Source organism: Candoia aspera, chromosome 2 (assembly GCF_035149785.1).
Source record: "Candoia aspera isolate rCanAsp1 chromosome 2, rCanAsp1.hap2, whole genome shotgun sequence".
Taxonomy (NCBI): domain Eukaryota; kingdom Metazoa; phylum Chordata; class Lepidosauria; order Squamata; family Boidae; genus Candoia; species Candoia aspera.
The window spans coordinates 61,505,340-61,523,897 of record NC_086154.1 but is presented as its reverse complement, the minus strand read 5'-3'; the positions used below and the strand labels follow the sequence as shown (position 1 = coordinate 61,523,897).

General features: G+C 41.1%; 2 protein-coding genes across 6 annotated transcripts in view; one reads left to right on the top strand and one right to left on the bottom strand.

Annotated features, from left to right (window-relative positions):
• The window catches only part of LOC134489345 (acylamino-acid-releasing enzyme-like), a 31,180-nt gene extending 24,953 nt beyond the window's left edge, over nucleotides 1-6,227 (top strand). For all 4 annotated transcript variants that reach the window (XM_063291970.1, XM_063291968.1, XM_063291969.1 and 1 more), the window contains one exon: nucleotides 5,367-6,227. Coding sequence is in view for 3 of the 4 variants with exons in the window: in XM_063291968.1 (XP_063148038.1) it covers nucleotides 5,367-5,481 (115 nt within the window). In the remaining variant the exon portion in view is untranslated. The remainder of the gene's footprint in view (nucleotides 1-5,366) is intronic.
• A 1,909-nt stretch (nucleotides 6,228-8,136) lies between these two features.
• Nucleotides 8,137-18,558, bottom strand: part of MST1 (macrophage stimulating 1) — a 29,199-nt gene continuing 18,777 nt past the window's right edge. For both annotated transcript variants that reach the window (XM_063291974.1, XM_063291975.1), the window contains exons 11-18: nucleotides 18,008-18,144; nucleotides 16,774-16,809; nucleotides 16,454-16,565; nucleotides 15,794-15,871; nucleotides 14,061-14,207; nucleotides 11,794-11,900; nucleotides 10,139-10,278; nucleotides 8,137-9,512 (exon numbers count right to left, since the gene is read on the bottom strand). In XM_063291974.1, coding sequence (XP_063148044.1) covers nucleotides 9,351-9,512; nucleotides 10,139-10,278; nucleotides 11,794-11,900; nucleotides 14,061-14,207; nucleotides 15,794-15,871; nucleotides 16,454-16,565; nucleotides 16,774-16,809; nucleotides 18,008-18,144 — 919 coding nt within the window. In that variant the 3' untranslated portion in view covers nucleotides 8,137-9,350. The remainder of the gene's footprint in view (nucleotides 9,513-10,138; nucleotides 10,279-11,793; nucleotides 11,901-14,060; nucleotides 14,208-15,793; nucleotides 15,872-16,453; nucleotides 16,566-16,773; nucleotides 16,810-18,007; nucleotides 18,145-18,558) is intronic.

Below are 18,558 nucleotides of genomic sequence, written 5' to 3'. Positions count from 1 at the left end.
TATTGTTAAAGAAATTATTCTGCGCTTGAAGTAACTAATGGTTGAGATAAGGAAAAGAAGATGCATTTCTAAATATATTATGAATAACAGTTCCAATATCAAAAGGAAGATATATTTCATTATTTTCATTCAAAATGTAATTGGCTCCTTTTCATGTTAATTCCTCAATTTGCAAATCTTTCAAGTTCCTCCAAGGACATGGCTCTTCTAAGCAAAAATTTCTGCCACACATTAACTTGAAATCTTAAGAACGTTAGTCGGTTTTACTCTGATTGATTTACATATTTATACCCAGTTTTTCCTACTCAAATCAGTAATCCAAACAGATAACCAAATGTTTTTAAAATCCAAAAAGGGTTGTTTTGTTTTTTTGGATTCTTAAAATCCCAAAAGTATAATTTAACCTTAGTACTAAAATTGATTCACAAATGCCAGGCAAAAGTGATACATCTTGACAGATTTTCTAAACTGAGAGAATGGAGGAAAATGTAGTTCTTAAGAGAATATATTCCATAGCAGGAAAAATCCCTCTCCCTCTTTCAGATAAAGAAATCTCTGACAAAAGGAGTATCTTTGGAAGGCCTCTGAACACCCATAATGTTCATAATGGGAACGGTGGTCCCTCAGATAGTTCTTAGCCATTTCTAATTCTGTAATAAGTAATTGGTAACTAATACAGATCTCAGTAGACACATTATGTAATCCTTCATCCTAAGTGGAACAGATGCACCAGTTTTGTACCAATTGCATTTCTGAGGTACTTTTCAAGTGATGCTCCATGCAGTGTGTGCTGTAGGAGTCAAGACAAGATTTAATCTAGGCAAGAATAAGAATCACCAAATCTGATCTAGCCATAAGTGGGCAAACATGCTCCTCACCACAGCTGTCCTCTGTAGATTCAGTGACAACACAGGATAAAGGAACATCTCAAGATTTCATATTTTCACTTTTAGAAGAAGTGCAGTCCTAGGTAAAACAAGCTGAAGCTTAATATTGAATCCAGTTTCCTCTTTCCACCAGCACCTCCATCTTGCTTTCATTTAATTAGAACGTGTATAATTCACCTAGCCCATTGTGGAACTTAGGCATTGTTTAAGGATATCTTAATGCTTCTTGGTGTTAGATGGTAAGCAACAATATATCTCAGAGGCATCAGTATGCCTTGGAAGCATTGGGTGGCATTCCACTCCAAATTCCAAATGATCTCCCCCCGATTGTCTGTTCACATTGAATAGCATGGGGGACAAAATTGAACTCTGTGGGACATTACAAATAAATGGGCAAGGGGTCAACAGCATTTCTCCAGCATTACCTTTTGGACATAGTCCCCAAGGCCCAGGCCCAGACTGCCTAGAAGAATGCCATGATCAGTGGGTTTGAATGGCCCTGAGAAACCCAGAAGAAATATTAGGGCTGAACTCCCATCATGTTTCCTGCATAATCCATCCACTAAGTCACTCAATGCTATATCATGGCATGACTGAAATGGGTCCTGATAATCAGCAACATCCCCAAGCATATAGATGCATATAATCAGCAACATCCAGATGGGCCCTATGGATGTATAAGGCCCACCATTTTCTCAGTCTCCTTTCCCAGCGATGGAATGTTTTGAGACATTACACAGATCAATAACTGCATTAGCCAAGACAAGGGTTTCTTCAACTGAAGTATTAGACAAGGGAGACCATTTCCCATTTATGAGTTGACATTGATTGCCTCTCTTAATCAGGGGCCCAATCCCTTCCTGGCCAATTTAATCAGCCATGAACGGCATTGATTGAACAAGCTGGAAATAATCTTTATCTGTCAATTCTCTGTCCATATTCTCAAATTTACAAGCTAGAAAGAATGCAGAATAACAGGCCAAGCAGCATCTGAGGTTATAAACTGACCCAACCAAATTCAAGTGGAGCCAATGGACTTTATACATAAAGAACAATACAAATGACAGGTTGCTGAAATCTGCTGCTGCTGCAGTTTTATTTTTTTTAGGAGAGAATAGCAGCAGGGTTATATGTCTAAGTGTCCAACTTCCTTGTGTGTATTGCATGTAGATAGTTTTGCTACAGTTGATTATGTTGAAAATCACATACAGGAAAATCACATACACAGTGTTTCAATATTGCTAAAATCAGATTGGTTCATGATTTGAATATTGTGTTCCAAATCAGACATATGGAGTAACAGTGAATGCTGAAGAGAGAGCCCCTTATAAAAAAGCAAGGAACCACTTGGCAGTGACAGATGACAGAAGTTGACAGTAAGAGTAGATTGGCGTAGATCTTTTTTTAAATAAATGACATTTGTTTATTTTAAAATGTCTGTACTGTCAGTCAAAGCAAAGAATTTCCCACCGCAATTAAGGAATATTTCAAAAACTCATGCCAAATAAACATTAATGAAAAACTACCTTGTAACATCAGTGATAGATCTAAAAAGAAAAACATTGAAAATAGTTGCTAGACAGGAGAAATAAAATTAAGAAGCCTCACTACTGCATAACTAGAAATGAGAAGTCTCATTTCTCTCTTGTGGTCCTTGCCCTCTAGAATCACCCCCCAGAGATCCATGCAGCTCCCACCCTGATGGTGTTCTGAAAGTCATTGAAAACTCGGCTTTTCTCCCAAGCCTGGGTTTGAGGTGGCTGATGAGCACCTGCCGGTTTTTCTTTGGGGTGTTCAGGGGGCGGGGAGCGTTCTGTTTGTCCTTCCAGACATTCAGGATTTTTCATGATTTTTCTTTCTATTCTTACTGTTTTTTATCATGTATAATGTACATTTTATAATGTAAGCTGCCCAGAGTCATCTGGAGATGGGCAGCCTCTAAATTTAATAAAAGAAATAAATAAAATAACTAGTTAAAATTAAAATCATATGAGAATAGAAATATCTTTGCCAGCCACCTGAAGACAATAAAGATGGCGTCAGGTGAACCTCCCGTGAGCAAGGTATTTCAGAACTAATCGAAGCGAATATTTGTAGCTCAGGGTTGACATGTGAAGTTCTTGGTGCTCTCTGAGCCTTGTTGTTTTCTTGCAGATGTTTCACTGCCAGATTAGGCAACACCTTCAGTGCAAAGAGGGGGTGGGCCTTGCTCTCAGTTTATATACCATGGTTTGTCCAGCTTGTGTTGGTAGGAATGTTGTTCTCTCCCTGGGAGTTCCTTGATTGGGCTGTTGTTTGCTGCTTGGTTCACTGACTGAGTTAATAGTTCCTTGATTAGGGTGTATTATGCTGTTTGATGGTTCACCTGGTGTTAATCCTGGTGTTGATTTTTGTATATCAGGGTGTTGATTGCTGGCAGGGAGGTGTTCTGATCTTTTGGCTTTTCTGTTGTCTCTTTTGAATGGTATGTAAACGTTGTTTATCTCTATGTGTCTGTTGATGGCTGCTTGGTCTGAGTGTCAAGCTTCCAGGAATTCTCTGGTGTTTTTGGATTTGGCTTGGTTTAGGATGCTCACAGTTTCCCAGTTGAAAGTATGGTTGAGTCTGTCCATGTGTTGTGAGATTAAGGAGTTTTCATTGTGTCTTCTGACTGCCAGTTGGTGTTCGTGGATGCGCTCTGCTAGTCTTCTGCCTGTCTGTCCTACATAGTGGCTTGTTACAGCCTTTGCACTGTATGTTGTACAGAAAAAACTCCTGTTTTTTCTTCTTGGGCTACTGGGTCTTTTGGATTGCTTAAGATGTTTTGAAGAGTTTTAGTTGGTTTATGTGCCACGGTGATGCCGTATGGTTGTAACAGTCTGTTGGTAGTTTCTGAGATGTTTCTGATGTTTGGCAGTGTTATCCTTTTCATAGTTTCTGTTGGTTGGGTTGTAGTGGTAAGGCACCTTTTGATAAAGTTGAGGGGTTATCCATTTTGTTGGAAGATGCTGTATAGATGATCTGTTTCCTTTTTTGGTGTTCAGGGTTGCTGCAGAGTGTTAAGTACTTGTCTAAATAATGTTCTTACACAGCTCCTCTTGTGTGAGGTTGGGTTGTTGCTTAGGTGATGGAGCACTTGGTTAGTATGGGTGGCTTTCCTGTAGACTTGTATTTCTAACTTGCCAACCCAACCAACAGAAACTATGAAAAGGATAACACTGTCAAACATCAGAAACATCTCAGAAACTACCAACAGACTGTTACAACCATACGGCATCACCCAACTAAAACTCTTCAAAACATCTTAAGCAATCCAGAAGACCCAGTAGCCCAAGAAGAAAAAACAGGAGTTATTTACAATATACAATGAGAAGACTGTAACAGCCACTATGTAGGACAGACAGGCAGAAGACTAGCAGAGCGCATCCACGAACACCAACTAGCAGTCAGAAGATACAATGAGATCTCAATCTCTCAACACATGGACAGACTCAACCATACTTTCAACTGGGAAACTGTGAGCATCCTAAACCAAGCCAAATCCAAAAACGCCAGAGAATTCCTGGAAGCTTGACACTCAGACCAAGCAGCCATCAACAGACACACAGAGATAAACAACGTTTACATACCATTCAAAAGAGACAACAGAAAAGCCAAAAGACCAGAACACCTCCCTGCCAGCAATCAACACCCAGATATGCAAAAATCAACACTAGGATTAACACCAGATGAACCATCAAACAGCACAATACACCCTAATCAAGGAACTATTAACTCAGTCAATCAACAAAGCAGCAGACAACAGCCCAATCAAGGAACTTCCAAGGAGAGAACAACATCTCCACCAACACAAGCTGGACAAACCACGGTATATAAACAGAGAACAAGGCCCACTCCCTCTTTGCACTGAAGGTGTTGCCTAGTCTGGCAGTGAAACATCTGCAAGAAAACAACAAGGCTCAGAGAGCACCAAGAACTCCACAGTATTCCAGAACTGGATGGAGGGGAAGCACAGCATCTCTCTCTCATTCATTAAACCAGCCTGAGTTATTTCAGGCTTCTCTGTGAGCTTGAAAATAAATGCTGCTGCTTTATGAAGTCTGCTCAGTAAAGTTAATGCACTTGTATGCTAGCCTGAAAAATGAGAGGCTGCTGTGCTCAATCTTGAAACACTTCTTCCAAATCCTCTCAGAAGCATGCAGTGTCCAAATTGGTAATAGCAGCTGTCAAGAGACCTGTCCCTTTAGGAATACCTCTAATCCCTTCCTGGCCTCCCAGGGGGCAGAGCGAATAGCCTTGAGAATGGCTTGGTCATAGTTACCCATCACAGAGTGTAAAGTGAAGTCCATACAGAGAGGAAGAGCAGTGGTACTGCATAAGTACCCCGATGGGAGGAGATGGACGGGGACAAATTTAACAAATAAATAAATAATCCTGTGAGAGTTTGTGCTTAATCTAGAGGAACTTGTGCAACATATTTTACTGGTGTTCCTTTTACAGATTGATGTGGTATCCAGAAGGAAATCATGCCATAAGTGGAGTAGTAGCTGAAGCAGATGTCTTTATGAATTGTGCCCAGTGGATCATACATTACCTTTCCACAAAAGTAGATTGAAAGTCAACGGCCAACTAAGTAAGAAGACATCTAGGTTGCTGAGAAGCAAACTGTGTTCATATATCTCCAATTGCACTACTGTGGCCTTCATAATGTGTCAGGAGTTCCTTCTTCCCCACCTCAATATGCAAAGGGGAGGATGTGGAATCAAGAGAAAGAGGAACTAGAAGAGAGGATCCTACGTGAGTGAGCAGGCCAGCTGGGACCCTGAACAAGAGCACTCCACATGGTGCCCCATTTGTTGTAGACTCGTTTGATACTTCTCTAGACAGCATTATAATGACCGGTCAAGCATTAGGGCTTTGCTTGCACATAGGGTGTGCACGCAGCACCTTCAAGCAGCCTCATTTTTTTCTTGGGCTCACCTGCCAGGCAGTCCTGAGAAAAGATTTGATCTTTCCTATTTTGTTCCTGAATCAAAATATTTGCACGTTCTGTATCTTCAGCTTCTGTAATGATAATCAGCCTGTTTTTAGTTAAAGTAATGATGAATTTACTGATGTATAGGCCTCATATCTCCATAGTTGCACTGTAACTGGTTGTATTGCCAGATGCAAAAAGCTCTTCTTTGGGGAGTGGGGCTATTAGAGGATAAATTGCTGGGTCTACCTCTTTAAGCTCCAAAGAAAAGGCGGGATATAAAGGTAACAATAGCCTTCCCTGTTTATCTATACATCTGTTTGGCTTATCCATAACTAGTATAAGACTTACATCGTGAATATTCAATAAACCTTGTGCCACAGCATGCATTTACTATGTACCAGTTCAGTAACCTATATTTCTATATTTATACTTTAACTGAACATTTTTTTCTGGAAAAAGATGTTTATCCTTTCAGAAGAAGAAATGAAGAGCAGAGAGAAAATAGGATATTTCAAGGAATATAATTTCAAAAACGAATTAAGTTTGGGGGAAATTGTTAGGATGGGAAACACATAAGTCATAGATAAGTCTTTGTCCTGAATTTACTGATCTTGGCTTGGAGTCAGAATATCAGGAAATAGAAGAAAAACGGTTAATTGGTTTATTACTCAGAAGGAAACAAAATAGAAAGAAGTGCAAATATAAATCTCTTCTCTTTGGCTTGAACACCCGTTAAGCTCTCCTGAACTGCTCCTGGAAAAAAGACAGAAGGGGGTAGGGGGGTGGAAGGATTTCTTCTCCTAGGCAGAAAGGTTCTAGGATGAGAAGAGGGACATGGAGCTGTTCTTGGATAATGGAATGTGTGGTTTTTCCCTGCCCAGGAGCTCCCAAGAGGGATTCTTTTACTTTGTGCATTTGCTCAGGGTGGATATATGAGGAGCCGTGTTGGATCTGGCCAACAGTCCATCTAGTCCTACATTCTGTGCCATACAGCGGGAGCTGGATTCATTGGACACATACCAGGCCTGAACTCGAGGGCAGTGATCTCTTTATGCTGTTGCATCTGAGCAACTAACATGTAAAGCCTGCTGCCTATGATTCAGGAGGTAGTAAACCGTCATCAGTATTAGTAGCCCGATCTTCCATGAGGTCCCATTTTAAGATCATTGAAATTGGCTTCCATTACTGTAATTGCTGGTAATGATTCTGCAGTTTTTAACGACAAAGTAGCGCTCCTCAATTTTTCTGATGGTCTTAAATATCTCTGCGTTTGGTCTTAATGTAAGAGGGAAAGAAAGCATCAGAAGTAAGAGGGTATCTTAAGCAGAGCAGGAGCCTAACTTACACTGAGAAGTGTTCTTTCCTCTATCAGTCAGTAAATTCTTGAAACTACATCTTTTCCTGGACTTGCACAAGATCCCAGGCACATCGGATTGAAGATGATGGTGACAAGTGTGACATGAGTGCCCCCACACATTCCAAATCACCTCTCTCCCCTTTGAATATAGATTGATCCACAACCCTAAATCCTGTACTGTGTTATGTGAGGAAAATGTTTAACTAACTTAGAAGGCAGCATAGTTGCTATGACTTGTTCCTGTTCCTGATATCTGGTAGTGTGAGCTAATAAGAACTACAGTAGTTGGTTAAGGCATAGTTTCAGCATGGTTTCTAGGGATGCTGTTGAGATTGAACATTCTGATCAATACATAACCACAGTTATAAAAATATATATGAGAACTGGATTTCAGATACATAATTTTTTAATGAATCTTTGAGGGGGAAGGGAAGCCAACTGTTCCTTGTAGCTTAGGATTGTCTGTGATGATCTACTTTGGAGAACTTTGATTTGTTGTTAAAAAATAATGGTCAGAGACAAGGTGCAGTATAGTGCAAAGGATGGAAACTGAAACTAAAGAAACAGTTTCTTTCAGCATATCCACAGATTGGTAACCAATACTAGAATAAGATCAGATACCTTTTCACTCAAAACTTTGCTGCTGGGTTTTCTCCACATACTGGGTTTTTTAAGATGAGGACTAGAAAACTTTTTAGCTTTTGGTTTGCTAGATAGATGTCCAATATCCTTGGTGGTCTGTTACAAATCACCCTAAATCTTAATTCCACAGCCAGGATTTTTTTAATGACATGAGCGATGTTACAGCGAACACAACAGCAGTACTAATGCTTATAGCAAAATTTAGGCTTTTATAAGAATGGCTTTATAAAATTTGGCATGCAGTTGCTACAAATAATATAATTGATTATATATAGAGATGAAATGCAGTACAATTATTTGTGATGGCTTATACTTCATATGTTATTGGGAAAGTAGGATTTCAGAGAACAACACAGAAATAGTGACTGTTAAGATAGACTGTCAATTAGGTTTTCCTGGACTACAGAAATATCATTTTAGATGTGAAAAAAACTTGAACCACAATGCCTTATTAACAAACCTATAATGTATCAATATATTAGTCATTAACATTTTTAAACAAACTAATGTCTGGCCTGCAAAAAGGAAGTTGTGATGTAATGTTTCATATGCTGGCTCAGAGGATAAACAGGCTGGTTAATCCAGTTACTTTGGACAACAACTCACAAACCCTGGCTAGTAGACTTGTAGTCTCTTGTCATCTGGAGAACACCAGGTCACAGATCATGACAGAATGAGAGAAGGACTCAATTTTCAGCAAACCATGCGGAAGGTCTCCAGAACCTATTTACCAGAAATTATTCCAGGATTTGGAAATGCTACATCTGTTCTAAGGGCAGCAATATTTTCTTAAACTTGGGGAATATTCAGCCTCAGTTGAACTTAAAATACTGATGACAGTAAAAAGAAATTGCAAACAATGCCCATGTTAAATATAAAGCCAAGTGCTGCTCCAGTGAGGGGGCTATGTGAAAGTCTTACATATTGAAACTTCTGCCCATGAATATATCCACTGAAAGAGCTGATATTCATGGGATAACAACCAACCAGCCCTACCAAAAGGGTATGGATGATTTAACGATGCAAGATAGTAGCTTAGGCCATGCGTTCAGTGACTTTGGAATGTTACTGGATCATACTTCTTAGAGGACATCTTCATTGTTCTCAAAACATTTGATGAATAATGTTTGAAGCCATGATGGTTGTTATTCAACATTTCTTTAGCTAAGTGTCTAGCAAAGGATGCAGTATAATAGGCAATTAATTGCGGCAGATCCTCTTAGCCTCTCAGATGGGCTGCTCACACAAACTCCACAAAATGGGGCAAAAAAACTCATGTCAGCTTTTGGAAGCTTTTTTTTCTGTAAAATCAGGAGTCCATATGAATTTGTTATATGTAGTTGGAAAATACAAGATATGTTGTCCTGATACAGCTTAGTGATAATGGCATCCATTTTCCTTTTCCATCCCTTCTGGGCAATGCTTTTCTCATGACTGGAGAAGGATCACTCCAAACTGATTCTGAGATAGGGGACAGGGGCAGGAATTTATGATGAACATACACTGCTCAGCTCAGCTTCATCACTTTGTTGATCCAGTCAACATACAGAGAGATCCGGATGAAGGTGGCAGGTACATCTCTGCGAGCACATACCCGCAATGGGGTGATCACACCTTGTAGCACCCAGCAGTCATGAGTCAGGCAGGCCAAAGGACCTCCAAAATCACCCTGAAGAGTAGAGTAAACCAAAAGACAGACGAGTCAAAAGCAAGCACTAGCTTAAGGAGCACAGCAACACTGCCAAGGCACACGGGTTGGTTTTCATACTTAAGACATTTGCTCAGCTGGCTTCCCTGACCTACCTGCCTTAAAATTGTTTATCTGCAGCTTCACTTTTCAGTTCATATCTTGGAACTATCCCCTGCTGCTCACTTTTTTTTTTAAACCAGGAGGCTGGCAACTTTTCAGGGGTCGTCATGCAATCTCATTACTGCCCATGCCCACTCCATTTTTTAGATCAATTGAAATCTCACAAAATTGTCAAATATCCTGAGAACTTTTGCAAGAATATTGTAAGACTGTGAGATTAGGTGATTTAGATTAGCCATTTTTCAATAATATTTTATCAAATTGTGGGCATCTTAGGCTGGGGTTATTGCAGGCACCATATTTCTGTCCCCTCTATAAGGCCTGTCCCTCTGCCATTCACTCTCCAGATGAGTCTGTTGGCCTCCCATTTGTCCATTTACTTCTCTCAGACAATCACTTGACAGAGATTTCCTGTTGCCAACCTTGATCTCAGTGCAAGCCAAGCAACACAGTTCAGTACATACCCACCTTCCTGCCCTGCTCACCTCACAGGCTCCCACACCAACATTCAGTGGTGATGTACATAACTCATTCTCCTTCACACGGCCTCGAAGTGCCACATTGCAGTTTTGATTGCTCATGACTGGTAGCCTGGCCACGTTGAGGACATTGTCATTCCCAGTTCCTGTGTAGAAAGAAGAGCAGAGCACTGCAAGTTAACATGCAAGTTATGGGCCTTTCTGGTAGTGGTACCCTCTTTATGGTGTGCCATTCTGAGATTCTTTGAGTAATTTATTTGTGGTTAGTATTATATGGTCCCACATCTTTAAAGTTTCAGATTTTAGGCCAGAATCAGTATATGTGTGCTATAGCGTATACTTTTTATTCCTGTTCTATTTGCCCTATTGAAAAATATTTGCATTGCAGATTAAGTTAGGATATTGTGTGATTTCTCATGTCACAAACTGCCCAGAGAACAATATTATTGGCCAAGCATGCATAAACACTATAATAAATAAATAATTCAGCAGTATTACCCACATTAGGCAACCCATCCCAACAATAATTCATTAGGTTAGCCTTTCAAAATGCTAAATATCAAGGTAGTTAATAGTCAGGATATGCCAATGTCCCTTTAAAAAGCTGTATTATTTAAATGAAGATTAAAAACAATGCCAGTAAGCAGTTCTCAGACTCTTGTGGTGCCATGAATCACTCAATTTCAAATAGGCAAATAGATAAGATTCAAATAGGATTTTTTTCATCACCTTGATAATACAAATTCAGGAATCTGCTCTAAGTAACATAATTTAACTAAAGTTAAACTGAAATGTGTGAGTCATGCAAGAGTTTTAGAAAATCTTCCATATAATCTCTTGAACTGGAAGGATATCTGATTAATAAAATTTTGAAAATTTTTGTCCTGGTTGCTTTACTCAGTAAAGAAAAGACTTAAATAGGAATAACTTCATACCCCTCTTGAATTTGCATAGTGGCAGTAGACAGTTTAGAGGGCTTTTGTGCTTCCTTACTTTAAAAATGGGGGAGTTAACATTACTCATTCATTATGTTTATGAAGATGCCTTTTGGTTTCAGGCAGTAGACAAATTTCATAACTGATCAATCAGTCAAACAAACACTTTCCCAATTAAGAGGCACCAGCTACAATCCTAAACTCACTGGTCACGCTTCTGTTTAGAATTTGGTCAGTGGAGTAAATTTTGTGCCCAGAGCCCCACCAACATAAATAGGCAAATATTTGGGAGAAAATTTCTTCTATAAACCACAGCTTTTACAGAAAAAATTATGGAAAGTTTTCTTCCATCAGCCAGTTCTGTGCATTACATGCTACTAATAGAAGTTGAATTCTTCATTTTGCACTCTGCCTGGACAAGCTGACTATCTAGACAATGTGGAATACAATCCTGTCAGGGCCGTGACTTTGCTTGCATGTGCAAAACTCAATTCTTGTCAGTCATGCTACAGGCTTTCTCTCCCACTCTGCCTGGACAAGGGGTAAAAACATGAGGGATATTACCTAGTCAGGGTCTGAGAACCAATGGTTAATTGTCACATGCTTTACAGCTAAAGCAAAAAGTCCACATTTTTACTGCTTGTCCCAGCAAGATCAAATTTCTAAATGAGAAACTGGACCAAACAGGCTTGATATCCCCTGAAAAATCCTTTCTCCAGATTGTACCTCCAGTGCTACCCCATCCTGCAATCTCACACTCCGTGTTCTCAGGCACAATGTAACGCTCGGGTGGAAGGCAGATGAGTGCCACACGCAGATTCAGAACTGCAGGCCTGTGGTGAGAAAGAGTGGGCATAAAACAACAAATTCACCTTTCTGTTCTGTACGCAGAAGCCACTTCAAAGTGCTGACCACGTTTCGAGCACACCCAGGGTCAGCTGGATGTCTGCTGATGGCTGATCTTTCTGCCATGAGTGGCAATAGCTGCTGCATGTGGCCATCAGCAAAGACATGAGTAGAACAGCTATTTTCAAGGAGTCATCACAAGCTTGGAGATTGTGTGCATCTACTTTGAGCAAGCCTCTCAAGACTTTATTCTAGTAAATTCCTTCTTCTGGTAAACCAAATTCATGGAAGCCTGTTTTCTTATAAAAGCTGCTAATTGATTACTCAATAACTCTGTTTATTTAGCTGCCTTATTCACTGAAGCAACTCTCAGCAGAAAAAGAAAAGCAGGAGAACACCTTTTGCATGGAAGAGGCCAGCCCTGCTTTGCCTGAAAGCTTGCTTCTGAAAAGGTTATCTACATCCTTTCTTCTCAGTTCCAGGACCCTTCCCACTTGCACCTAACCACAGCCCAAACCTGACCTGGCCACCTCTTTTTCCACTGGGTCCTCATCATGCTGCATTCTTCTCATCTTCAGCCACTGAGTAAGGCAGGTTTAAGTCAGCCTTACCGATACCGAGGTTAATCTTTTCCCCCTTATTTCAATACCATCCAAAGGCAGCCTGTAAAATCTCTGTCACCTGGGGGGAAGTCAGATGACTGGCAGGAACTGAGAACAAAGGCAATGAGTCCAGACAGAGATGGGCAATGGGGCAGCCAACTTTAGGCCAATACAGCTTTCTATCTGTTCAAGGAAGGGCAGGGAGCACTGTAACACAACGTGGATAAATGTTTATAGATGGATGTTAAGTCAGCATCACTGCCAGGATGGATGTGGTTTTCCTGCCCAGCTTCAAGTTCTGTTTTGCTCTGCCTCTCATAGCACAACACTGGGATATATTGTCTAAAGGTGTGATGATGTTATTTGTCCATAGAGGTTTTTAAGATACAAGATCAGCCTTGTGTAGGATTCCGGATTCAGTTCCTGAAGCAGGGGTGTATCCACCAATTAACAGTGGAGGCAAGGATGCATAGCATTTCAGTGTAATTCCTGTATCTGGCAAGAGATATCTTTGACAACAATGAAGTTTCTGCTCTTCTGTTAGGTTTCCATTATATTATGGGTACAGAGGAGATGTGGAGAGAACAGCATACCTGATTGAGTGTCACTGAACCTAGTAATTCATTTAATTTTCCTGAAACTGACTGGGGAAGAGAAATCTGAAACATTACCCTGCAAAGTCCAAGGAAGGGACTGCCTATCAGCAAAAAAGAGGCATCTTCAAATACTAAGATTGCTGCCAAATTTAGTCTTGGCCCTGGATAACCCATCCTACCCAGTAGACATTCCTATCTTATCACATCTCTCTTAATTTTTTCTATGAGTTTTCTCCTGCAGCATGCCACCATCTGCAGCAGTTGCTGCCCAGAAGCCATATACAGCTAAGGATGGAGGGTGAAACACACTGACAGATTTGGAACTTCTGTTGCCCAGCTCTACTACATCCACTATATGCTAACTCTGTCAATTTCTGAAAATGTTCCCTTCCCTCCCTCTGTTTCACAGAATCCACTCTCATTCTCCACCCCAGTGAGATTTCTCCACAACGAAGTATGTATCTTGCAGACCCCAAAATATAACAGTGCAGAAGACTGTTAGGAGCCCCTATTGAGGAAGCCTTGTTCTCCACCGCTTAGGATGTAAACTGGAAACATTCCTTTCATGCTGTGGGGCAGCGGTTCCCAACCTTTTTGGCACCGGGGACCGGTTTCGTGGAAGACAATTTTTCCACGGACCCCGGGGGGATGGTTTGGGGATGATACAAGCGCTTCCTCTTTTTTCTGACCTTTTATTCTTTTTTCTTTGCGCCGTTTGGAGATAACAGCCAATGGGCTCGCTTTCTCAGACAGCAGGCGGAGCTCAGGCGGTAATGCGAGCAATGGGGAGTGGCTGTAAATACTCAGGCTGTAAATTTGTTCACTCACCCACCGCTCACCTCCTGCTCTGTGGCCCAGTTCCTAACAGGCCACGGACCAGTACCAATCCACGGCCTGGGGGTTGGGGACCCCTGCTGTAGGAGACACCAAATCTCTTAAAGCCACTCACCTCTCCAGCTTCAGCATCACCACAAGTGACTCAGAGGGACCACAGACAATCTTAATTATAGGAATGGCCTGTTTGTGTGGGTCATTAGGACCAGGGTTCTTAAAGAGCGTTCCAAGCCAGACATGGTAACCGGTTAAGTCAGCATCACTGCCAAGGAGAGGAATTAATAATTGTTACAAGATCACAGAAGCCTCTCCCTCGACAGCAGCTTCCTAAGTAGAAAAAAGTAAGTAGGGTATGAGTCATTTCCTTCCTTCATTACACTTTTCTGCAGCTATAAAGATAGACTCCCTTGAGTTAAACATACATTCTGCTGACTATAGTCATAGAAGTCTTATGTAGTTGTCCTAGCAAAGATACAGAAGTGATTTGTCACTGCCTTCTTCCAGGTATGTTTTTGGCTTCCCAGTTTAGTCCATCACTCTGGGATTTCATGATAGTCTCCCATCCAAATATTAACAAAGTCTAATCTGCTTAGCATTTTCTGGGTTCAGCCAAGGTCAACCAGCTGCTGCCCCTGTTCTATTGGCTGCACCTACCTAGATGTTGGTGACCAAACCTGTGCACCCTTCAGACCTCAACAAAGTGCCAGCACAGTACCTCTCTGCAACAGAATGAAGCAGCTACAATTCTTTCAGGCTTCTGCATGAGCCTGAGAAAAGATGCTTATCTTTTTAGGAGACGACTCATTGAGGTGATTGATGCAGTGGCATCTCTGCAGGTGTGGAAGCCTGGAAAAAGCCATATCCTCTTCAACAAACAGGAGAGATGTGCTACACTTGCTTTCATAATCATTTTCGAAGCATGCAAAGCTCTATTAATTGCTACTAACACTACTACAACAGGATCTGAGTAATGTTGGACTTGGACTAGAGAGGCTCGAATTCCAATCCATATTCAGTCATGACATCAAAGGATGATGACCATCTGAACACCACAAGCTCTTTAGAGAACAGGTGGAAACATATACCACAGACATTTATTACCTAAAATACGCATTTTAAACCATTTCACATATGTGGCTTACTTAGCCTGATTCAAGGGCTCCTCCTTCCAGTGAGCTTTGGTTTAAAATTAAGTGTATCCCTTGAATGCAGGACTTATATCACCCCCATCTAGAACTAATCACAGAACGTACCCATAGCTTGTTTTAATACTGCCATTCCTGAGAGCTGAGCCCCCTGCCCACCCGACAGCCCCTGTGCTTGAAAAAGGTGTTCAGCAAAACAAACAAACAAGCCCATTTGCTTAGCTGAACATGCAAAGTAGTTCAATGGCTTACAAGCCAGTTCTGCCTGGTGTCTGTGAACGGCAGCTGTTCAATACGAATGCCTTAAGATTCATTTAACATTGTTTATTATTTTATTTATATCCCACTTTTCAGCATACATCCTCCAAGGCTGCTACCAGCTATAGGCAAAAGATGGACAATATGTTTAAAGATCAAAAAGAACTTTTTAAAAACAAAATCAGTTTTCAGTGGAATACAAAATGAAGAACAAAATCATCCGATACACCAGTACTGAAGCCATTAATTCCTTGAACGTGCAGCTTAGAGATCCTTCCTGGCCTCTGAAAATAATCTGGGATTGGAGGTCAGACAGAAACAAAACATTAGTAACCCTGTAGCTATTGTAGACGGGGCCTGTCAGACTGCTGAATGGAAAAAAAAAGGATTTGCAGTCAGCAACTTTCTAATACAAGTTTTGCCAGAACTCTGTGGACGTGCTTACCAGGAAGAGAAACACAGCCGTGTGCTGATTACCCACTGCTCTTTTACCAGTGATCCACCACAGAAATGGACTCCTTCTCTGGAAAGCAAAACAATGGCACGTGTCACGGGCAAAAAAACCAAAACAAAACACCCGCTTCTTGGTGTGTCCAGGCTGCCTCTGACACCCTACTTTGCACCAGGACTGTCAATGTCTGTGCGCAGTGGGCCCCTTCCTGCTCTTGGGTGAAAAGTAACTTCACTTGGCCCAAGTGCACAAAACAGCCACATAAGAACATCTACTTCAGTGTTTCTCAACCTTGGCAACTTTAAGACGTGTGGACTTCAACTCCCAGAGTTCCCCAGCCAGCATGGCTGGCTGGGGAACTCTGGGAGTTGAAGTCCACACGTCTTAAAGTTGCCAAGGTTGAGAAGCACTGATCTAGTCAATTTGCCAGGGAAGCACAGAGAACCTTCCTATTTTGCAACCTTTTATGAGCTGCCAACCCAGAAGGCAATGAGTAATTATGGCTCAAAGGAGCTAAGATCTCCCCTTTTACAGGAACTACTAAGATGACTGTTCTCCCTTCACGATTTATTATGTGCTTTTCTATGTCAGGTATCTTCAGATGCCAATACTTTTTGTACCTCAGCACTCCATCACCACTCAGATTCTGCTCACCGGTTGCGGATGCTGACTGTCCAAGGTGAGTTTCCAGGCCTGCCTCCTACAACTCGAGCCCGTATTTCTCTTCGTTCGTCCCTCCGGCCACACTCGTCAAAAACCACGTTCTCTGCAAGCAGGGAGTCAAGTCAGGCATATTGTCCTTAGGTAATAGTTGGTTTTCTTTTAATGCAACTGACGTCCTTTCAAATTTATTCACATAGTTAGCAACTTGGAGCCAAAGGCACAGGGAAACCTTGTGCACCTGTTTCCTTTTCTCACCAAAACTACCTTTCTCACAGAACTGCCACAGATACAATGCATGGCTGGAGACTCACCAGGATTCAGCAAATTGGACAACTTCTTGTCATCAGCTGCAGAAACAAAGCATAACACTGACTGATACATGCAAATCCACCTTCAACATATTATTCACTTCATGGCTGTCTCTAGGGTGCCAAAGTCTGTGAAGTTTATTATTCATGCACAAAAGCCTTCTACAAAATGCAAGTCACTGTATGTTTTATCCTCAGTGAGTGAAAAGCACTCCTCCGTAAAATGAATCTGAGTTGAACTATGTGTGAGCTTCTGTTGTGGCATCTTCTGGTTCAGGAGCATTTTAAGAAGGAGAAGTGTCTGCCCCACTTTTATATAGCAGATGGCAGAACAAATGTTTTGACAGGGTGTTAAACAAGCATTCATTCATTGACTGGATTTTTATCCCACCTTTATTTTGGTCAACTCAAGGTGGGGAACATATTTAATGCTCCTATTTTCCACATAGCAACAACCCTTTGAGGTGAGAGAGAGCGATTCCCAGCTGGATTTCATGTCTAAGGGAGGTCTAGAACTCACAGTCTCCTGGTTTCTAGCCCAGCACCTTAGCCACCAAACAAACCAGTTTTCAGGCATTAGGTTTAGCAACCTATTTGGCATTCAGGACCATATGGCATCACATATTCACGATTGTTTCTGACACCCAAAAAGTGAGAAATAAAATCTTCTATTTTTCTTTTGAAGAAAAGAAAAACTACTGCCTTAGTAAGTACTTGAAAAGATGGGTCTTCCAGAGATCGTTAGATTAACATTCCCATTTTCCCCAACCACTGGCCATGCTGTCTGGAGTTAATGGGATTTAGAACATAGCAACATCTAGTAGACCAGAGATACCCAATCCTACTGTAAACATAAATATCAACACCTCAATGCTCAAGAGAGAAATCACATTGTAGTATTTTTTTATGTCTTACCAGCCTCCCCTCTTGGAAATGGAAATTGTGGTTGTGCTAGAATGTTTAATTTATGTTGTGAATGCATGGGCCATGTGTTATTATGCTATAAACATGCTCAAAAGAGTTATGTTGCAAGCAAACAAACAACTACTACATCAAAACAGGAAAGGCGAGCCAAAGCCCTCATTTCATTTGGTCACCAGGAGGTCAGTGTGGGCATGAAAAATCTTGGCCTCTGGAAGAGAATCTAGGCAAGAAGACTGTACCTATAGCTGGTTCCTAAGTATAGTTCCCTAGTCACCCAAGGCAATGTCCATACTTCCTTGTGAATTGAACTTACCACATGGTTTTATGGCACAGTAATCAAATTGAGTCTTAGGATCCATAGTGTAGCACCAGGGCCCGTGACTGTCATTGTCAGGGTTACGACAATAGTTCTGCTCCAGGTGCACATTAGGGAGCAAGGGAGAGAAAGGTCTGAGAAAATAAAAAACAACTGTTCGTTCAGTGTTGTGTCATTTTTCCCCTGTTCCCCATACTTGTTGCTATACTGATATTTTGTCATAAAAGTTATATACAGTTGTCAATACGTTGTTATAGATGATTCAGACACCTGAAAGCATTTCCATTGGCAGATACTAATTTTTCCCTAGAATTCAAATGATCATCTTTGACTCCTGAGAGAATGCAGTTTTCCTTCACCTAGGGGTTTAATTATGCTCACTCTTATGTAATTGCACAATTCTGACAAACATCACATTTTCCCCTAAGAAAGTGTTACATCTACTTGCTCTTGTTTTTCACTATTTATGTATAAGTTGCAATTGTTCACTGCACAGTCTCTGTCAAACTCAGCTACCTTGGTCTTTGATATGATATGCCTTTGGATGG